The sequence below is a fragment of the Megalobrama amblycephala genome, linkage group LG2, assembly GCF_018812025.1.
Source record: "Megalobrama amblycephala isolate DHTTF-2021 linkage group LG2, ASM1881202v1, whole genome shotgun sequence".
In the NCBI taxonomy this organism is placed as follows: Eukaryota; Metazoa; Chordata; class Actinopteri; order Cypriniformes; family Xenocyprididae; genus Megalobrama; species Megalobrama amblycephala.
Window position 1 is genome coordinate 15926145 of NC_063045.1, and position 23937 is coordinate 15950081.

The window sequence follows — 23937 nt, forward strand, 5'->3', positions numbered from 1 at the left end:
ATGAGGGGCGGGCGGAAGAGATTTGATTGACAGTTCCGCGCACCGCATGTTTCAAACTTCAGGTGTCATGTGCGATTCACGGGTCTCTTTTTTTGATATAGGGCCTAAAGCAGTGTTAAATAATAAAATATCTTCAAATAAGAGTAACATAAAGAAAATGTGAAACATATACAAGTATATATAGGCTCGATATATAAAATAAAATGTTAAATAAAGTTTAAAATCCTAATAGCCAATCAATGCTTCTGTAGAAGGCACGTATTGCACTGCATTCACAGGAAATACTAATTTGAAGCAAATATGATTATTTTCTTTAGCTGGTGAGCCTTATGTTTTATTTTTCAACTCAATTATTATATTATCGATTCGTTAATTTAAAAGTAGCTATAACACACTGTAATTATGTTAGTAGTGTAAGATGAACATTTTCAATGGCTGAGGATAGTGGGCACGTGGACATAAATGGCGATTCAGATGAGCCAATACATATGAATGACCGCTTGGGGGCGATAAATACTAAATGAAAATGTTCATATGGACTCTAAACATTTTTACAATGCAAAATTAGGCCTATACGACGTATATGTACAATATTATAATATAAATACATATTCAAATATATTATATATTATATATTATAATATAAATTATATATACAATAATGTCGAATAAAATTAAAATAAATGTCATATAATAAAACTTACAGCAAAAGGAGATGAAAATAGCAATATTTATAATTATTAAATTAATTTAAAAATATTTTGTAATTTAATATATCATTTTATTCTCACATTACTTCTTATATTCCATTAGAAAGCAGCACATGTTGTGTATGTTAAAGTGATTTTTATTTATTTATATTTTTTATTCTACGTGAATGCCTACAGTTTGAGAACATTTACTGGTATACCCAAGGACACAAATGCAAATCTAATGTATGATATTCAAACCATATATTAACCTTTTTCCTATTCCCTTCTGTCTCTCTTTAGGAAAGGGCAATTTCCCTCTCTGTACTGGCGTTCTCTTTGTCCCAGGAGGCCCTTCCTCTCTCTAACATGTCCCCGTTTGAAAGGGGCAATTTAGAAAAGTGAGGGGAAGATGTGTGTCGACACTGGCTGGTAATGGAGGGGGTGGTGGATGGTGTCTGCTATGACCTCATCTCTCCCTCCGTGTGGGGAGGAAGAGAGAGTGAGATCATGGCTGTCGTAAAAACAGCGTCTTTATATAGTGAGGTTTTCAGGTTCACGTTTGAGCGGCATGGAAAGTATATGTGCTGACAATGTCATCTGCTTCTTCTTTGAATTCAATTTGCATCTGAATAACATTAAGACATCTGTATATAAGAGAACTGCAGCCTCAAGCTAGCAGCACAGATGTGCGTTTGTTATTTGTTGTGTGTTGTAAATTATTAGCCCTTGGCCTCGGTTTTATGTCTTTTTACCTCCATGTTCAGTCTTCAAATGTGTAACTAAGAGATGGTTTTGGTGTGCAAAGCACTTACACACACCTTCACTTCATTAACACATTGGTGAGCCTGTCAGATTCATGTGAGACTGTTAAGCGGTCCACAGGTGTGAAAGCTGCTTTGAGGAGGTGTTTATCCCTTTAATTATTAATCTGAATCCCATCTATCTATCTATCTATCTATCTATCTATCTATCTATCTGTCTGTCTTTCTGTTTATCTATCTATCTATCTATCTATCTATCTATCTGTCTGTCTGTCTGTCTGTTTGTATGTCTGTATATCTATCTATCTATCTATCTATCTATCTGTCTGTATGTATGTATGCATGTCTGTCTGTCTGTCTATCTATCTATCTATCTATCTATCTATCTATCTATCTATCTGTCTGTCTGTCTGTCTATCTATCTATATATCTATCTATCTATCTATCTATCTATCTGTCTGTCTGTCTATCTATCTATATATCTCTCTGTCTGTCTGTCTGACTGTCTATCTATCTATCTATCTATCTGTCTGTCTGTCTGTCTGTCTGTCTGTTTGTCTGTCTGTCTGTCTGTCTGTCTGTCTGTCTGTCTGTCTGTCTGTCTGTCTGTCTGTCTATCTATCTATCTGTCTGTCTGTATGTCTATCTATCTGTCTGTTTGTATGTCCATCTATCTATCTATCTATCTGTCTGTCTGTCTATCTATCTATCTATCTATCTATCTGTCTGTCTGTCTGTCTATCTATCTATCTATCTATCTATCTGTCTGTCTGTCTTTCTGTCTGTTTATCTGTCTGTCTGTCTATCTATCTATCTGTCTGTCTGTTTGTATGTCTGTATATCTGTCTATCTATCTGTCTGTCTGTTTGTATGTATGTCTATCTATCTATCTATCTATCTATCTATCTGTCTGTCTATCTATCTATCTATCTATCTATCTATCTATCTGTCTGTCTGTCTGTCTGTCTGTCTGTCTATCTATCTATCTATCTGTCTGTCTGTCTGTCTGTCTGTCTTTCTGTCTGTTTATCTGTCTGTCTGTCTATCTATCTATCTGTCTGTCTGTTTGTATGTATGTCTATCTATCTATCTATCTATCTATCTATCTATCTATCTATCTATCTATCTATCTATCTATCTGTCTGTCTGTCTATCTATCTATCTATCTATCTATCTCTTTGTCTGTTTGTATGTCTGTCTGTCTTTCTGTCTGTTTATCTATCTATCTATCTATCTATTTATCTATCTATCTATCTATCTATCTATCTATCTGTCTGTCTGTCTGTCTGTCTGTCTATCTATCTATCTATCTATCTGACTGTTTTTATAGTGTATATTTACATTTGTTGTTCATAGTGTTTAATATACACATTGTTTGGAGGAACACTTTGGACAAAATGTGGAATAAAATTGTTGAAATGCATTTCTTGAACATTTTTTTATTGATCTAATTAATCAAACAAATCATCAACAGATATTGACAATAGACAATAGATTTTGACAATAGTTGCAGCTTTAGGAAGACTGGGGATAGTTGTCACACATTAATTATATGTCAGTAAAGTTTTACATAAATTCATCATTGTTTTTTTCTTTGCAAATTTTTCTGATAAGCCTATAACTGACCATTTGATGGTGGGCTCCACTGTGACAACTCAACCCATATAGTGTGACAATGTGTTTCATAATCTGTATCTTTTTTCCCTGGAGAAATAATAGTGTAAAGAGGGTTTTTTTAACACATTAAACAGTGTTAACACAAGACACTTACAAAAATCTGATTTTCTATGCCATACAGCCTCTAATAATGATCGGCTGAAGGGAAAATACAGCACCTCTGGATGTGAGGACCTCCCCTTTAAACGCTACAGCTCTCTCGCTCAGTTGCTCTCCCTCTCACTCACTTACAGCCAGACGCGTTCAGACGAGCTTTACAGTTCTTCTCGTATTCTTCTCATATATTCTCCAGGACTGAGCACTTTCTTCATCAGGTTTTTGGCTCGTGTTTTGGTGTCCTCGTGCAACATTGTAGCAGTCGCAACGCGGGAACCGCGTCTGGAGTTCCACGATAATTTAACGCTGCTATCAAAAACGTGAGTATAACAACTTGATCTCCTCAGCGGTGTTGAATTTCATCTAAAATCATAAACGGTGATGTATTGGATGAAGTGTTCACCATGTCAGCTGTAAAATGTTTAACGTTGAATAAAAGTGTGACTGTTCATCGCAGACGCGCGTTCACGTTTAGTTTACAAGAGTTCTCAGCTGTTGTCTTAGAGAGTTGTTCAATTTCATTTTTTACTCGAAATTGAATGTCAGTGTTCAGGTTTTGTAAAATCATTTGTTCTGATGTTTGAACGGAGAGGTTTTATTGTGCGCATCACAAGCACGTGCGAAACCAGTTTGTTTGCTTTTGTTCTTAAACAGCTTGTTGCAGCTGCTCTTCCATGTTATCTATCTATCTATCTATCTATCTATCTATCTATCATCTTATTCTGATAGGTCTTTAATAATACATCTTATTGTTCAGAAGAATGTAAATGCATGTATAATGAAAAAAATAAAAAAATACTTTCCAGACTTAATAATGTAAATATTATGAGTTGCATTTATTATTTTTTATTTTTCATGCATTTATCTCATTCCTTAATGTGTACTTCTGCTGTTGCAGGGGTATTGAGAACCTCAAGATCATTGCCGTCCATGGACCACCTGTAAATCCAGGTTGGTATTCCCAGGGATTGACCTTGGACCACAGCCATGCCTTTGAACTGAAACATGAATTCAGTGTATTCTCCCAAAGGTATTCATCTTAATTTCAGGATAAACATCTAATTTTATCCATAATCTAGTTCCTTGACCTCAGATTATAGGTCATCATTGGACACTTAGTCTTTGTGTCCTTCACTGTTGGACATTCACAAACGGATTAGAATGGCAAAGTGGTTGAAGGACTATTTAAGTTTTGGGAGCAAACGAGTTCCCCCGCAACCACCAAAACCAGACTACACAGAGAGTGAGATATTGAAGGCGTATCGTGCACAGAAGAACCTAGACTTTGAAGACCCTTATGAAGACTTTGAGAACAGGTCTAGAAATGACAATGGATCGACTGAAGTGCCCCACATGGGCTTCAGCTCGCCTTTGAAATCCTCAAGTCTGGATATCAAGGTGGTTTCGCCGAAACATCGCCTCATAAAGGTGGACTCGCAAGACCTGGGAAGGAGTAAGATTCTCCTGAGCTCTGTGTCTTTAGAGGAACCAACAGATCCGGTGAGTAATTTAAATTACAATATTAGTAATAAGTAGGGCTGGGTATTGACACAATTTTCACGACTCGATTCGATTTCTATTCACATGCTTAAAATTCTATTTGATTTTGATTGGATATCGATTATTTTGGATGTAGTATATCAGATACAGTACATGGCAAATTTTCTAGAGGAAAAAAATCTCTCAACTAATGCTGTAAACATGGAAGTCAGTTGGTACTAGATTACTATAATACTGCAGGTTAAAATTAACTTTATTTATATACAAACACTTAAATCACACTCGATGATGTTTTTTATAATAAATATAGTTTAGAACATAACCATATGTCACATAACATCACATTTACCTCAGAAAAACAATATTGTTTACAAGCTGTTTTATTAACGTTTTTCCGAGGTTGAATCACTGAGCTATTACACGAGACATTTCGGTAAGTTGTACTGTATCTTTTAACATACCTTCAGATGTTTAGTCATGTTTATTTCACGCTGTAACTGGTATTAAAGCGGAGGAGAGGATGTTCACATGTGCTCGTGCTGCTGCTTCTCTTTAACTGAGGCGCTACAGCGATCTGTCACGCCACATTAAAGATCGCCAAAACGGTATTTATTTTTTTGAATTCCATAATAATAAGATGGACGTCATTTGAAATCTGAGACTTTGCTTCATATGAAAAGTAGCAAAGCACAACGATTATTGCAATTTATTGGATGGGAGGAGCTACATATTCTGCTCATTCGTCAACTGAAAACAGACTAGACTAATCAATTCTTGGGATTTAAGAATCAATATCGGTTCATAAAAATGAGAATCGATTCAAATTGATATTTTTTTTTACCCGGCCCTAGTAATAAGTAAATTTTTGTCTGTTTTGAGATTTTCTGCATTAACAGAAGTCTGAACATCTCAATGTAAATTTCCGGTTTTCAAATATTTGAGTAAATCTTTGCTTTAAATATTGTGTAGAATGTTCATTTAAAGTTTGAAGTTTACAATATGTTTTTATTGTTTAAAACACCAATCAGCCCAACACAAAAACATTGGCTTAACCAATGGTGTGAGTCTGGAGGCAGGGCTATCTATTAGACCAGCCAGTGGGATATGGGGGAGTGTTTAGGCAACTTTAAAGATAATCATAATTTTTATCTTATTTGTTGATATATTTGTTGTTTTAGGATGCGCATACAATTTTCACTAGGAAATTGCTAGTAAATTTCACAAACAAATGGCAAGTGATACTGAATTAAATGTGAAATTTCGAAATATAAAGACTGAAATAGTATTTTCCTGTAAAACATTCTCCAATAATCTTTATTTACATCTTCGAAAATAAATTTTTACAGTGTATGTGAAAATGTTTTAATATTATATATTAAATTATATATACATAAACCCAATATACACCACTTACCGTGGTTCATGACGTTAAGTAGTTGAAGATCTGAGGGGTTTTAGTGATGCCTGAAACCATCAGGTCATGAAATACATAAAACAAACTGTCAAACAAGTGATTTGCGGTGTGAAACAATCTTTCATGTAAACCCTCTGTTAACCCTGCATTAGATTTCATGTCTCAGAGCACCGTAGGTGTCAAACCCCTTGATCTACCAAAGCTGAAGCTCTTGAATAATACATAGTTTAGTTAGGCTGGTAGGGATGGGGCGGTCCCATAGAGAATACTCGCAAGAGCCAGAAAGGTTCTTCCTGTGATCAGACATTGAGTAGAGACCCAATACTGGCAGACAGTTGAGGTATCCGCACACACACGGACAGACCGCAGCCTTCAGTGGAGTCTCATTGATTGTAATCAGTACCAGTGATGAGCAAGCTGATTGGTTGGGCTTGAGGAACGACCCTGCCAATGACACGCCATTGATTTAAATCCCAATTTAATGGTGACCCTGTAAGTGCATTGTCTTGGAAGCATCGTTCCCTGTTAACCTTCATTAATTTCCACCGTAATCCTGATTAAGTTTTTATAGCGTTCCAAATGAACATTTCAGATTTACTGTCCTATTCTTGTTAAAGATCAACCAGACAATGGGCGATTTGCCTGGTGGGAAATCAGGGAATTGTTGCGCGCCATAGTTTGCAGGCTGAATGGTGCCGCATGGAGCCGTTGGCTAAAGCTCTTGTTTGAGAGACCATATGGCCATCTTTGTAATTGACCCAGTGCCAACTGACTGAGGGCTTCCTCCTGAGCCTGGACTGGGAGACAAACGCACCTCCTAACATGCTCATCAACACTTCCCCACAGCCTCCTTCTGCTTCACGGGGGAAGGTAGCACATTTTTGTGAGTCTGCTGGTTTTCATGAGGTGGTGTTTCTGAATGTAGTATGTGAAGACACTAGGGCTGCACGATTTGGGGGGGGAAAAAATGGATTTTTCTGGATAGAAATTGCATTTTTTTTAAATAAACATTCCAGGTTTACTGTGCTTGTTTGTAGGGCTGCACAATGTATTAGTGATTATATATCAAAATGACTCCTTAAAGGTGCAGTAAGCGATTTCTGAGAAACACTGTTGATATGTGAAATCAACCCAAACAAACACACCCCTCTCTTCATTGCTCCGCCCCCGAAATGCACAAACACACAATGTAAGAGCGGATGCCTCTTTATCATAGCTGAAAAATAATGCTTCATGAAAAATAAAACGAATACAATGAATGAAACAAGGAAGACCAAAAAATGAACATACAATACACAAGATTATATACAAGCAAGAGTTTGTTGTTAAACCAGCACATCAGCTCCAGACAATGACACTCAAAGCTGTCCTGTTACTATAGCTAACATTACAACAACAGCATATCTTGGTTCTGTGAAACAGAAAAAACAATTTTACTCACGTATGGAGCAGAAACAACACAACTTTGGTTTCTCGCTTGGGTCTCTCCAGTGCTGGAAAGCTTTTCCAATATTACTATGGGCCCTTAAGCTCTTGCCTGATCATAACCCTTCTCTTTCCAGTGATATTCCTCTGACCTTTTCTTTTTTATAATGTCTCTCAGCCATCTCTCTTTTTACAGTCTTTCTTCAAATCTCCCTCTTGCTCACACTCTCTACTCCCCCATCCTGAGTGTATATGGCCCCTACTGCTGATTGGCTACAAGTGTGTTGTGGTGCTAGGTCTGATCCATTTTAACCTTTTGAGCGGTACAGTCCCACATATGGGATTTTTATTTCTGTGCCCCTGAGAGTACGGTCCCACATATGGGATTTAGAACATTCAGTGACGTCACCAGGGCTTGACATTAACTTTTTTGCTCACCAGCCACTGTGGCTAGTGGTTTTCCAAAGTTACTAGCCACTCAACATTTTCACTGGCCACAATTTTGCTGTTGGGAAAATTACATTTTATATGATTAAAGTTGACTTTTGCATGCTTAAATTACTTGATTTTGAGTCATTTTACTTGATTTACAAGATTTAAAACCCTTTTAACCTTTCAAATAAAGATTGACCACCAAAATCAAGACTACATTGTATATCAGCTGGTATGTACAATTATTTTTGTTTGGCTATATAAAAAGAACAAAGCAAATTACAAATAGTAATTTAAAAAATCTTTTTTTCGGATACATAGGTTTATTTAACATGTATACATTTATTTAACTCTTTTGTTGTTTGATTAACGTTAATGACAGACAGTTATTTATTTGGGGGCTGCTGAATGCATGTACATAATATACTGACACATATTCAGTTTTTTACCCACCTGTTTACGTCCACTTAAGTCATAACCGACTATATCCACACGATGGGCATTTTGACATCTGTGTGTGCGGATATTTGACTATTCAGGCGCAAGGAAAACTGTGTGCGCACGCGAGAGAGCGCTTCTGTTGCGTCATTCAGCGCAATTCCGCCTATCCGCCTTCATTGCAAGTTAATTGATAGAGAATTGTGATTGAATTGTAATTTTGTGATACGAGCTTGGCTACCTTTCATTTGGCTGTAGGCTGAAATTATATTCAACCCGCCAAAGTGGCTAGTGGGAGTGGCTGTCTTACCTGCCACAGCTGAAATCTACCCGCATTTGGCGGGTTGGCGGGTATTAATGTCAAGCCCTGGACGTCACATAACTGCCAGATTCAAACTGTGCCTTTCGCACTTTGACAGTGAGATGGACACACTCAGCACTTGTCATATGAGTGACCCTAGACCCTGGGCAATTTTTTTGAAATTGAGATTTATACATCATCTGAAAGCTGAATAAATAATTGTTAGGATAGGGTAATATTTGACAGAGATACAACTATTTGAAAATATGCAAAAAAATCTAAATATTTAGAAAATTGCCTTTAAAGGGTTAGTTCTCCCAAAAATGAAAATAATATCATTTATTACTCGCCCTCATGCCGTTCCACACCGTAAGACCTTCGTTAATCTTCGGAATGCAAATTAAGATATTTTTGTTGAAATCCGATGGCTCAGTGAGGCCTGCATAGGAAGCAATGACACTTCCTCTCTCAAGATCCATAAAGGTACTAAAAACATATTTAAATCAGTTCATGTGAGTACAGTGGTTCAATATTAATATTATAAAGCGACAAGAATATTTTTGGTGCGCCAAAAAAACTAAATAACGACTTATATAGTGATGGCCGATTTCAAAACACTGCTTTAGGAAGCTTCGGAGCGTTATGAATCTTCGGTTCAAATCAGCAGTTCGGAGCGCCAAAGTCACGTGATTTCAGCAGTTTGACACGCGATCTGAATCATGATTCGACACAAAAGATTCGTAACTCTCCAAAGCTTAAGTCGTTATTTAGTTTTTTTTTGGTGCACAAAAAATATTATTGTCATTTTATTATATTAATGTTGAACCACTGTACTCACATGAACTGATTTAAATATGTTTTTAGTACATTAATGGATCTTGAGAGAGGAAATGTCATTGCTGGCTATGCAGGCCTCACTGAGCCATCGGATTTCAACAAAAATATATTAATTTGCGTTCCGAAGATGAACGAAGATCTTACGGGTGTGGAACGACATAAGGGTGAGTAATAAATGACATTATTTTCATTTTTGGGTGAACTAACCCTTTAAAGTTGTCCAAATGAAGACCTTAGCAATGCATATCCACTCACAAAAATATTTGTGTCACAATATTTGTGTAATATATCAATTTTTGATGTATTTACAGTAGGTAATTTACAAAATATCTTCATGGAACATGATCTTCACTTTAATATCCTAAAGATTTTTGGCATAAAAGAAAAATCAATAATTTTGACCCATACAATGTATTGTTGGCTATTGCTACAAATATACCCTTGTGACTAATGACTGGTTTTGTGGTCTAGGGTCACATATCACAACTATGCAGTGTTTTCAGCCACATAGGCTGTTTCTCAATTCCAAGAACGCAGAGAACGGACTTGCGTTCTCGTAGAGTCCGGTCTTGCCAGGCGACCGGAAGGATGCGAGGACACAGAACGCATCATTTGACAATTGAGATGTGCTGCAATCTTGTTGCTCAACTGACGTCCCAGCATATTATAAGTGGCTAATCCACAATAAATACAACATAACATCACAAACAAATGTCATGCCTATTAAAAGGTTTATTTCATATTATTATAGACATTGTTTACATATAATTTTATATCTTTTTATTTCACCGTGTGTATTTATGAAAATGAGTAGCCTTTGTGTTACATGCTTTGTCAATGTTAAGATTCTTTTTTATATTCCAATGAAAATACTGCAGGCTTTCTTCAGGTTATCACTTTATTAAAATAAGCAAAACAAACGGCTTACTTTCACGAGCCGTCACGTATTTGCGAGCTTGTAGCAGGAATCTCGTAAGTGAGAACGAGAACTTTAAAGGTGCCCTAGATTCAAAAATTGAATTTACCTTGGCATAGTTAAATAACAAGAGTTCAGTACATGGAAATGACATACAGTGAGTCTCAAACCCCATTGTTTCCTCCTTCTTATATAAATCTCATTTGTTTAAACGACCTCCGAAGAACAGGCGAATCTCAACATAACACCGACTGTTACGTAACAGTCGGGGTGTATGCCCCAATATTTGCATAATGTACTGTTAAATGAGGTTAAAGTTACCATCGTTTCTTACTGTATTCACAGAGACAAGAGCCGTCGCTATTTTCATTTTATAAACACTTGCAGTCTGTATAATTCATAAACACAACTTCATTCTTTATAAATCTCTCCAACAGTGTAGCATTAGCCGTTAGCCACGGAGGACAGCCTCAAATTCACTCAGAATAAAACGTTAACATCCAAATAAATACTCACATAATTTGAAGCATGCATACAGCATGCATGATGAACATCTTGTAAAGATCCATTTGAGGGTTATATTAGCTGTGTGAACTTTGTAAATACGCTGTAATATAGTCGACAGCTCATGTGGCAGGGAGCACGCGATTTAAGGGGGCGGCACCGAGTGTAAATCAGTGCATTGTTAATGATGCCCCAAAATAGGCAGTTAAAAAAATTAATAAAAAAAAAATCTATGGGGTATTTTGAGCTGAAACTTCACAGACACATTCAGGAGACACCTTAGACTTATATTACATCTTGTGAAAAAGCATTCTTGGGCACCTTTAAAGCTTGCAGGCTTCCGTATGTCGACTACCCGCAGCGTCTTCTGGGATTTTTAACGGTTCGATTCTCTCAAATTTGCATTCGATGCATCCTCGATATCAAGAACACATCCGGGTACTTTCATGTGTTCTCTGTTCTTGCGTTCTTGAGAATTGGAACTGAACTTTGACGGTTGATGATGATGATTTTTTTTTTTAAAGGTTTCAGACATTTAAATACACATAAGCACCAGTAAAACAATACATTTAGAGTTTATAAAATACACACTGACTGATGTCAGACATCAGTGGAAGCAGCAATAACTCCATTCAGTCAGCTAGAATATTTTAAACTCATGCGTGAAAGGGAAACAGCATTTCACAGAAATCACTTACTGCGTCTTAAAGCTTCTCTTTTGTTGACGACAGGCGGTTTACAAGCATTTCTAATTACAAGTGTGGGAAGATGGTTGGTGCATGTTAAGTTATCAGCGACGACAACTCAAAAACAGAGATGAAGTTCGGGTGGAGCAGCATTCACTGTCAACCCAGACTCTCAGACACTGAAAACGTGTGTGTAAATAAGCACATTGCTGTACTTTATTCTGAAACACGCAGCACATATATTTAAAGGTGCCATCGAAAAAATTTTTTTACAAGATGTAATATAAGTCTGTGTCCCCTGAATGTGTCTGTGAAGTTGCAGCTCAAAATACTCCATAGATTTTTTTTAAATTAATTTTTTTAACTGCCTATTTTGGGGCATAATTAGAAATGCGCCGATTCAGGCTGCAGCCCCTTTAATTGCTCGCGCTCTCCGCCCCCTCCCGAGCTCTCGACTCTATCATTGCATAAACAAAGTTCACACAGCTAATATAACCCTCAAAATGGATCTTTACAGTGTTCGTCATGCATGCTGCATGCATACATTGGATTATGTGAGAGTAGTATTTATTTGGATGTTTACATTTGATTCTGAATGAGTTTGATGGTGCTCCGTGGCTAACGGCTAATGCTACATTGTTTGAGAGATTTATAAAGAATGAAGTTATGGTTATGAATTATACAGGCTGCAAGTGTTTAATAATGAAAATAACGACAGTCTTGTCTCCGTGAATACAGTAAGAAACGATGGTAATTTTAACCACATTTAACAGTACATTAGCAACATGCTAACAAAACATTTAGAAAGACAATTTACAAATATCACTAAAAATATCATGTTATCATGGATCATGTCAGTTATTATTGCTCCATCTGCCATTTTTCGCTGTTGCCCTTGCTTGCTTACCTAGTCTGATGATTCAGCTGTGCACAGATTCAGACGTTAACCCTCTGGAGTCTGAGGCTGATTTGGGGCCTGGAGAAGTTTTGACATGTCCTGACATTTGTGCTTTTTTCAGTTGTTCATAAACATATTAATGACACAAGTGTCATTACACTGTATTCAGCACAAACTAGGCTACCATAATATGTGAGGAACATGTGTGTACATGTTTGTGTTTTTGAAGGAATAACGTTTATGCGTGGTTACTGAAAAAACAAAAAACTTAAGTCACTGATATAAGGCCAATAAAAGTATATTAAATCTGTGTTCACAAGACTTTTGGGTATTGAAGGTTGTAGACTAGAGTTTTTGCTTCAAAATTATGTAAAAATTATGCTGACTACTCTTTCATTTATAACAATATACTGATTTAGTTTTTGTAAGACACTTTTTGCCAAGAAACACGGTATGCGAGGAGGCGTGAATCTCCATGAATAATGGCTCATTCTCACCTGTGAAGACAAAAGAATTGAATAGTAATGACCTGAAAAGACTTGCATATTAATGAGGCATTTCAGTCAGGTAGGCTGTGAAAAAAACTTCTGTGATGTCTCAAGCTCATCATGGTATATGAAACATACAGAAAAATTTTATTACAATATAAAATAATGGTTTTATATTATACTTTAAAATATAATGTATTTCTGTGATGCAAAGAGTCTGAATATAGGCTTTTAGTTTAAAAGCATGCATATTTGGAGAAATATAGGATTCTCATATGTTTATGTCAATTTTCTATACAGAGGAGTTATTTTTTATTTAATATTCATTGTTATCTCTATGAGCGCTGGTGTTTGCAATTCATACTGCAGCCGGAGGGCGCTCTGTGCATTTTAGTCCACAAATTCACCTAAGAAGAAGACGATATTCCATGAATGGTGTTTACCAATTCATACTACAGCCGGAGGGCGCTAAAGAAACAAAAACTCACTTAAAACTTATCAATAGAAGAAAACAAACAGGAATTTACTGAATGTCTTCCAGAGATCGCTAACCATGGCTTTTTCATCCAGATAAACAATTTTCAAGGCAATAAATACACGATTGAGATGATGAATGCATGTGTTGTCTCTGAATTTGCCTGTGAATAGCGCTGGCTCCGTGGGTGTGGCCGCATTAGTGGGTAATGAGCTGAATCACGGACTTCTGACATGGCGCTCTTTTCATACAGATTACATAAACACAGAATGTTTGTTTTCGATTTGACTTGCACGATTTAAAACCTGACATTTCAACGTTTTGTTAGACATAAGTATGAATTTTTTTGTGATTAGTATTCACTAAGTTACACTTCATTTTCTGAGAACTATCAGATTGGACTTCGTTCAGAGGAAGATGAGAGATCACGCATCATGTTAGTTTTCTTTATTTACAAAAAGCACAACATTTTGTTTTACTCTGAGTGTATACAAATAAAAGGAGATATTCTATAGTTTCAATTGATGTATTACTTATGTCTCTATGACAAAAAATGACAGAGTATTTTAAGTCTGTTTTGCTGCAATGTGAAAAAAAACCTGCAAAACGCGCCGGCGCGTTTTTAGACCTCAGAGTGTTAATACTGGCTGCCCTTGTCTAATGCCTTGAACATGAGCTGGCATATGCAAATATTGGGCTCGTACATATTAATGATCCCGACTGTTACGTGACAGTCGGTGTTATGTTGAGATTCGCCTGTTCTTCGGAGGTCTTTTAAACAAATGAGATTTATATAAGAAGGAGGAAACAATGGAGTTTGAGACTCACTGTATGTCATTTCCATGTACTGAACTCTTGTTATTTAACTATGCCGAGGTAAATTCAATTTTTAATTCTAGGGCACCTTTAATTGAATCACAAATTTTATAACATTTTGATTCACACTAAGCCATATCACGATTTCTGTTTTATTTTTCAATTAATCATACAGCCCTATACACACTAAGCTGCAAAAATCACTTAGAAATTATGATGTCACATGACCAAATATATTTACGTAACAATTAACCAGTATTCAGCAACTTTTGTTGGGTGCTTATAGCAGTCAGTTAAGACTGATTTATATGGCACTTTTTCGAAATATTGCGTCACCCTTTTTTTTTTTTTTTTTTTTGTGCTTACAAATAGAAATGTAAAAATATAAAATGAGATGTCTGTTTGACTGTAAATGAAGTGTTTTTTTTGCTGCAGAATTATATAAAAAATATTTCTCTTCATTCATCCCTCAGCAAACAAAGATAATCTTCAATTTGTTGCACTGAATAAAAGGGATTTCTTGAGTTCCCTCTCCTGGGTGAAGATCATCACATGACGGTTCTTGTTTCAGGTGGTTCCGTCAGCTCCAGTTATGGGAGATACCGACTACTCCGACCCATTCGATGCTCGTTTGGATCCGCGTCCCGAAACCGCCCAGGGCCCAATCACTCCTGAGAACAATGGCTACATGGAGCCTTACGAGGCCCAGAAAGTGATAACTGGTCAGTCAAACTTCTTCTCTTTTCTCTTTTGGTGTGTGTATTTTCATACCCCAGGGGAGTGTGGTTTGCCCTTTGAGTCGTATGGAGAGAGTGAAGTATGAGCGTTATGAGTGCATCTTTCTCAGCGAGTCCCTCAGACGCTGTCAGTCATCCAGTGCCGTCAGACAGTGACTCACGGCTGATTCTCTCCTGGAGTCTCGCAGATTACAGTTCTGCGTTTATGTAATCTATTCCATTTTTTTATAACTTCCAAATTGATTTTTGCTCCCTGCACTTGCTAATTGCTCTGTTTCAAAACAGAGTGTTTTAAGACAAGTTTCCAACGCGAAGACCGTTCCAAAAGGTCGACATTTTGATGATTTCTACGATACCTGAACAAGTCTTAAGGCAGCATTGCATGTATTGTTTGCAGTTGAAGCAGTCCTATAATGCAATGGCAGAGCCCAGAGAAATGACTATTATAACAAACTTTTATTTTGTCATGATGTCAGTATGTTGGTCAGGAAGACTAATTTGACATGGGTTCCCTCAGGAATTTCCTATGGGTTTTTAGAATAGCATTTTTTGATTAACAAGGAAGTTTTGAGTTCAGAAACTTACAGCATATATTTATAGTACAATAACCTCTTATATTTTCTAGATCAAGGAAAGATTGATTTCTCAATTCATGACTCTTTTGTGGTTAGAGTGTCATGTCTAGTATTAGCTTAGCAATGTGATAAGCACGATTCCCATTTCAATTAGGATATTAACTTAAGGGCCATTAACACAGAACATAGTTGAACTACTTTTAACTTGAGCGTTCAGTGTTCAAATACATCCATCTAGCAGATTTACATAGAAAAACAATGGAAAAGCAATGCAGTGAAATGCAAAAATGCATTCCCTGGTTTTCATGGAAATTTTGGCATATTTTATCGTCGTAGGACTCCAGCATCCACCTTAATTTCTCCTCAGATCTGTCTTGCCTTCAAGGCAGCCTCATTTAATTTTCTTTCCATCTCTACAGGTTAATCTCTTCTCTCATTCTCCATCAGTTCTCAGGTATGGGGGAATCTAGCAGCCTCTCTCTCACGCGTCACAAACACTTAACATCAACACACACTCCCATAGCTCCCTCTCTCCCTCCACCTCAGGGTCGGTCCCCCAGGGCCTCTTTGTCGCTATGGAGACGACTAAAGAGCCCAATAGAAGCTGGATGTGTGAAGGTTAAAGTTTTTCTTTCTCTTTTTATTCTTTTTTGGTTTCTTCTCAAACCTGCTTTTTTCTTTCTCGCTGAAGCACACATCCACGCCAGTATTTCTTTTGCAGGTAGTCCTTTCCATGTCTGGTGTGTTTGATTTCATGCTTGACATCATTTTTGCAGTCCGTGCCGTTTGCTGGATGAAACTCTCACAATTCATTCATGTTTGTAATTTAGCATTTAGGGTTAAAAAGATTAAAAGAATGTTATCTTTAGATCTTTGAATCTTTGAATGCATCTTTGAACCGACAACATTTGTGTCATTATTGCCTGTAGTTTCAGGTAACCAGCCATTATGAACGAGGGATGCACAATATATTTGTACCAAGTAGATTGTAGGCCGATAGTAGAGATTCTTTAAGTTTCTCGTTTATGGTGGATATTTAATTGTGCATGTTAGTGTTGTTACCATTAAGTAAAACTATTAAACATTGCTTTCCTTATTTGAAAAAAAAAAAAAAAAATAGAAATATTATAGGAAAAACTTGCCTTGCCAACTAACTGAAATAAAATAAGAGGCAAAATTACTAAAACTGAACTAAAAATAAAATAATTTTTATTTTTTTTTTTACAGTTGCTTGGTTTTAGTTCTTAATGTTTAATTTTTAATTTATGTAGACAAAATAGAACTTCATACTTTTTAGAACTTAGAGAAAAACTCTGCCACTATTCAATGCCATTATAAAGCTTGGAAGAGGTAGGATATTTTATTTATTACAACTCTGATTGTGTTCGGCTGACAGAAGAAAGTCATATACACCTAGGATGGCTTGAGGGTGAGTAAATTATGGGGTAATTTTCATTTTTGGGTGAACTATTCCTTTAAGAGCATCACATGTTGGCGTTGCGTTGTAGCTGCAGTTCATTTCATATAGGCTTTTAACCGACTGTTATTTTTTGCTGAAAAGCTCTTGAAGGTTGTTCAGACATCCTGTTGTTTGGTGCTTCTTGTTTGAGAGGTATGATAATGGAAATGAGAATGCCCATCAGGAGTGATTGAGAGACCCCAGTCCTTGAGATTGGACTCGATCTGCAAACGCACACACACTTGCATCTCTTTCTCTCTTTGTTAAGCCCTCCCTTATGAAACCAGCAAGCTGTGCAAACACAATTTGTCTCTCCTTCAGATTCATACCCCGCCACTCTTCACCAGACATTTTCATAATTAATGTGGCCCAGGCGAGGGAGCCCAGCTGTGGAGCCCAGGGAACATATCGATTTATTGTTGTGTCTTGATTTAACAGCACGGCCTGTCTCGCATTATTTTAATGAAAGTCACGATGAAAGTCCCTCTAGAAGATACCTGGATCAGTTTACAAAAACAACTGTTAATCTCTCAGAAGTCTTTGGAGCATTAACATAAAGTCTGGTTCACTTTGCAGCTAATTCTGACCACGAATGCCCACTTGAACAGAAAGAGACCATCTGATGGACATGTGAAGTGACTAGACACAGTTTGTTTTTGTTTAAGGGGTCAGAACTGACTTTTTTGAGTGGAAATTTGCAGAACAGAGCCATATTAGGGTGGAAAAGAGTTTGTAATGGGTTTGTTTGGTGTTGCAGAGCTGCAGAGGAGAGCTGGTGGTGGAGCAGGAGGTTGGGGGAGAGGGGAGGTCCAACTCTATGACACCCCGTACGAGGAACGCGTCCCAGGACAGCCGGATCTGCCCGAGGAGGGCAGGGAGAGCAGGCTGCCGCAGGACGACGAGAGGCCCGCCGATGAATACGACCAGCCATGGGAGTGGAAGAAGGAACATATCTCTAAAGCTTTTGCAGGTACCTTAACTTTCTCGATTTTATGCGTCATCCGACTTTGGGGGAAAATAATTAATCTTGTCATCAAAGTTCCTCATTAAAACAATTACGTATTAAAAAAAAAATTACGTGTTGAGTTATGTTGTGTTATTGATTTTTATTTTTTATTTTTTATTCATTTACTTTATTATTCTCCTTTTAAATTAATATACATTTATTTAAAAATGTAAAAAAAAGTAACTTTAAAAGTTAAGTAAAAGTTTAATGAAGTAAATGTTATTTTAAAAAAATCATTAAATATGTCTACAGCATGTCTAACGCCTATTAAACCGTAATTGTATTTTGTTACATTTTTTGGGTGAGAGATTCTTTTATTTTTAAATGATGTTTTTAAATAAATATGAAAAATAAAATATTTATTTAAATATGTAAAAGTAAAAAAAAGTATTTGAAAAGTAAATTAATAAAAAAATAATTATTAGATGTGGCCAGCATGTCTCTAGCCCCTATTTAATTATTAATTGTATTAATTTGTTTATATTTTTACATTTTCATATAAATGAATGAATAAAATAATTAATAAATTAATAAAAATAACCAATAGAAATAAAATATGCCTAATTACATTTAAAATAAAGTAATAAGAAATGTTTAAAAGTAAATTAATAAAGAATGCATTCATTAATTCTGTGGCGGCACATCTCCACAGCACCAGCCAATGGTTTCATCCAACGTAAATGAGATTTAGGTGAGGGATTCTGTGGGAAAGTATTTTTCATTGTTGCATATTGCAGAAAAAGGTGCAAAGGAAAATCAATTTGATCAAATCGTTGAATACTGTATTATACTTGCAAAAGCGTCATTGTTATGGAAGTAAAACGTGTTGCGAAGGCTGTTTCATGTTAATTCTGTTTCATGTTCTATCACTGATCTAAGGCCAGCTTTATAGATCTCTGGATAATGATTTAACGTGTTCTGGAAACAGATGCCTAGAACAGCAATTAGAGACCACAGAAGAACCAATCCAGCCTGTAGGAATCAATACACTGTTATTGCATTGATTTTTCATTTTGTTGTTCGGTTTATTTTGGTTTAGGTCATCGCTGTTTTTGGTTTTTGGTGGCAGAAGGAGGCGAAAGGCGCTCCATATGGATGTTATTGGATCTTGTGAATCTGGCCCCGTGTGTGTGCGTGTTTTGCAGAACTCACGGGCAGTAGATGAAAGCGGTGCCATGGGGCCAATCCTGTTTAATTGAGCTGTATCTCTGCGTCAGGGGTCAAGGTGACACTGGAATAAATCATCCCCCCGCCTCGCTCCCCATGTTCACCTCGAACACACAAACACACACTTTTTTTTCCATTAATTAGGGCCTTTCTCAGCATGTCTGAGCTTCAATACAGCAGAAGCAGTGGTCAGCAGTGCCATGCATGAGCACAGCACTAACCCACATCCAAACTGCAATAGGTTACTGCCGCAGAAGCACTCTGTATTTTTAGCTGAGAGCGAGAAAGCGAATGAAAGGGGTCTGTGGTAACTGCTGATGTGACGGCCTGCTTTTGTAGCACAGAAATAAAGAAGGAAAATAATTAATAAATGACAGGAAAGCATATCATGTGAGCACCCCCTAATAGATTTGTTAGATGCAAGTCTGGTGGACCCTGATTATTTAGGGCTTCCTTAAGACTGAGTAATCAAAGGTAATAGTCATAAATTTTATACTAATCTGTGATGTGATGTGTATAAAAAAATTGTCTCCTTATTTGTTTATTTTTAATTGAATTATCATTTTTTTAATGACATAAAATCTTTTTAGTGCTTTTATTTACCAATGAATTTAATATATAATTATACTAATAAATTACTAATAATGTATATATTTTACATTTAAAAAAAGTATATATTTTACAGTTAAAAAAAAAAAAAAAAAAAAAAATATATATATATATATATATATATATATATATATATATATATAAATGTAATTAAAAAATGTAATTAAAAAATGTTAAATAAAATATTTTACTTTTTTTATTTTGAATATCTTAACATTTTTTTTATTGATATAATTGATATCATATTTTAAAATTAATTTATTTAGTGTATTTACCAATTCATTTTTTTACATTTTGAATGATTAAATAAAAAAATAAAATATGAAAATAAAAATAATGAAAAATATTAAATAAAATAATTTAAGAATTAGCCAAAGTATATTTTTGTTCATTCATTCATTGGGCAAAATCGTTTCTGCGTCTTTTTATGTAAAATGTGTTTCATGTTGAATTTGTATCATGTACTACTGATTTGAGGCCGGTTTTATAGATCACTGGATACTGAATTAAACCAATGTTTTGGAAATGGAGATATTCGTTAAGACCAACTAGTCAACTAATTGTCCAGTACTTGTACTTTTGAACATTTCTAGTAGCGACAAAGCTCCACAACTGAATAGCGATGCTGAAAGCACTTGTGTGTGTGTGTGTGTGTGTGTGTGTGTGTGTCTTCATGCGAGTGAAGAGATTTGTGTGCAGAGACGGGGGTGATGGTGAGGAGGGGGCTAGCCTTGCGAGTGGAGGGCTGCAATCAGTCACACACTGACACCTCCGCTCTCTTCAGCCTCCCTCCCTCTCTCACCCTTTCAGCTTCTGACAGGTTTGTCCTCCTGCAGTGCTGACACACTCGGGCTGATAAACCACCGCAGGGGTTCAGGGGCATCTCGATCCACCTCCTCCCCCATCTACCCCTCTAGCACTGGTGATTATCACACTCAGGGGAGAGACGGAGTGAAAAACTGGACCGAGAGTGGGATGAGCTGAGGGGGACAGAGAGACAGAAGGACACATTAAAGCATCTTTAGCGCATATACAGCCAATTTCAATGTTATAAATGGCCTGTGTTTGGACCGTTTCAAAACCCTCAGCCAATCGGATGCTTGCATACTAAAGGTGAAGCATTCATTTCATTGTTTTGTTTGCCAAAGTGTTATGGCTAAATTCTAAGGCAGCATCGCATGTAACCTCGCAGAAGGGCATTCCCAGAATCCATCGCCCTGAGCTCAGTGGAAAAAATTCATAATTTTTTCCCTCTCCAACCCAGTGAAGCGGAAAACCGCCCCATAGCTGATTTAATTGGTAAATTCAATTTTGCAGTCACCTGTCAGGAAAGGTTCAAACTTTCTTGATTTCGGAAAAATCATGCATGAATCTGATAATGATAAATGGTAATGCAGCCTATTAATGTTGCACGATATACTGGTACTAGAAAGGTAACACAATACCCTCTTATTAAAAATGGTACGGTTCCACATTTTCTTAGTACTGGTACTTTAAGAATGACATCATTCTATTAAGAGCCGTATTTCATAATTTGTCTCAATGTGTGATAGTAGCACGTGTGTGCAGAGCTCTGCTTCCTCACTGCAGAAGTAAAATATATCCACGCAGCACATGAAAAAATAAAGTGCGGGAGGTGTTTGATGTTTAAAAGAGTTAAGATCAATAAGCCTCGAAAAAGAACTCAAACCGGCCTCAGAGCTGAAGTGCGAGCACCGAAAGACAGAAATAACCATAGCTTGTGCGGAGAATGCTTCTCTTTTATGGGTTATTGCACTTGAATGGTCAAAATGCATGTCCTGGCGAGTATTCACACACACAGTTGGGTATGTCTTAAGTGCATGTTAAGAAATCAATCGGGTGTGTTCCAACGTATTGGATCCGTGCCTCAGGTCTTAAAGTGACAGCAGCCTAATAAACCTGCTGCTGTCTGTGTGATTTAATGTTAATCAAACAACACATGAAAAGAGAAAATCACCCAATACTTGACTGAATTGCTTTAATCTATTTATTTATTATATTTATCATATCAGTGTAAAGTTAATTTATAGATTGAAGATTACGCAGTGCTTCTGTTAAATAGACCTACTGTAGCCTTCCTGAAAAAATTAAAGCACTGTTTATTTAATTTGTATCTTTCTTATATTTTATTTGTCATATGGCTTATTTTATAGTTAAAAGATAAAATAAAATTCACTATATTGTGATAAAATTACATAAAATATTAAATTACTCATATCATGAAATACGATTTTGGTCATATCACCCACCCCTAGCGCAACCTGTTCAGAATTGTGAAAGGTGGAAAGTGAATGTGATAGATAAAAGTTCTGTCATATTATTCAATTACTTTTACTGTTGTTTTTTATATTTTTGACCTGGTATCAGTTCAGGGTTGGTATCGCGATATTTTAGTCAGGTATTGAATTCATAATTTTGGTATTGTGACAACATAACTGTCTATCAGGATATGCTACTAACACTATACTAATGTCAGGGTTAGGTTAGGTTAGAGTAATTGTTGGGTGATTGACATGACCAATATCGAAAATCGCATACAAAGATGGTGAGTCGAGAAAAAATTGAGTAAAAATGGTTGATTTTAAAGTTCATTTTATTTAATTAAAAACTACTATTTAATTAAAAACAGACACAAAATTTGTGTTATTTAAGCTTATAACAGTATTGTGTTATTAGCTTATCAACATGCGAACACAAAAAAGATTAAAAAAAGCTGCGAAAATGATTAAAAACGTTGTATTCTTGCCAGGCCAGTAGTCGATGTCACTTTGTAAAGAAACACTATGTGCCTATTGCCTGAACACATAATACACATACACATGACGTCACTGTTTTCACAAATGGAGCGTCTATTTACACTAGGCGCAAATAGCGTCGCTTGTTGGCAAATGCTATTTACACTAGCTCCGCCCACCAATGACTGGTTGGGCCACTCAAGTTTTAAAAAAGACGGTCAAAATATAACGCCTTCAGTGGCGCAGCAGTAGCGAATAAGGCTTTTAACGTGATCAACACAGGCTTGAATCCGCCTTTTGCCGAGCTCACTTTTATTTTCAATAAAAATAATGTTCTAAAAGTGGAAATAAACTGTGAATGAGTGTTTAATAATATTAAAAGTGTTTATTGGGTAGGGTGTAGGGAGGGTTTTTATTCTCCCAAAAAGGCAGCATCCATTTAATAATTTTAATAAATTTTCACTTAGTGTAAATAGCATCTATCACTAAGAAAATGCTGCTATTGCCATTTAGTGTAAATAGAATATATTGCTTTTTTCAATTAGTGTAAATATCATCTAATTGCCTTTCACAAATTTGTTTTTGTAGTTTACACAGAGACGATACTGGTATCATTTTCAAAAACTTGGACTTTGAAACCTATTTTAAAAAGATAGCCATTGTCGTGTAAACGTCCCCTTAAAAGCAAAGTAACAAAATGTGTAACTATCAGAAGTGGCCCTAAGGGGAAAAAAAAGAAAATTTTCCCAGCTGTTTGCCATGCTTTTTCAGTGCAATCACTCAATGTAATGTCATATAAAACATGTCCCAAACTCCTTTTGCTTGTGTGTTGACATACCTTCACAACAGATGGTTTTGTTTTATTTGCATTTCAGCTCCGTTTTCAGCCTCAGTTCGGTTTTTAAAAGTGTGACGATGACAGTAAAATCTTGGCCGCATTCCAGTGAGTCTTAATTAGGCCATTGCAAAGCTGTCACTATCCACTCAATTACCACAATCATTTAAGCCACACAGCCGGCCAGCACGTCCCTCAAGCCTCTCTGCACTCATTACCACGCTAATCAACCACAGAGATGCATTCAACAGCACGCCACCAACCGTAGATCATCGAGTCACACCAGCAGAGGATGTGAACGCTGATGTAGCTGTCTGTCAGTTTGTCCATCAAGGGTTTGTTGGCTTGTATTCTTGAGTTGCTTTTGTGGTTTAAAGGAATCATGAAGGATTGCACATGAAATCTTTGAATGTAAAATAGACTTGTTTTCAAATGTG

General features: G+C 36.4%; 1 protein-coding gene across 2 annotated transcripts in view; it reads left to right on the forward strand.

The window, feature by feature from the left end:
• The first annotated feature begins 3275 nt into the window (after positions 1–3275).
• shdb (Src homology 2 domain containing transforming protein D, b) overlaps positions 3276–23937 on the forward strand; it is a 34279-nt gene continuing 13617 nt past the window's right edge. The window contains exons 1-4 of one of the 2 annotated variants that reach the window (XM_048183053.1): positions 3276–3546; positions 4125–4726; positions 14928–15078; positions 17885–18097. In XM_048183053.1, the coding sequence (XP_048039010.1) occupies positions 4388–4726; positions 14928–15078; positions 17885–18097 (703 nt within the window). In that variant the 5' untranslated portion in view covers positions 3276–3546; positions 4125–4387. The remainder of the gene's footprint in view (positions 3547–4124; positions 4727–14927; positions 15079–17884; positions 18098–23937) is intronic. The other variant, XM_048183054.1, reaches the window with a different exon arrangement.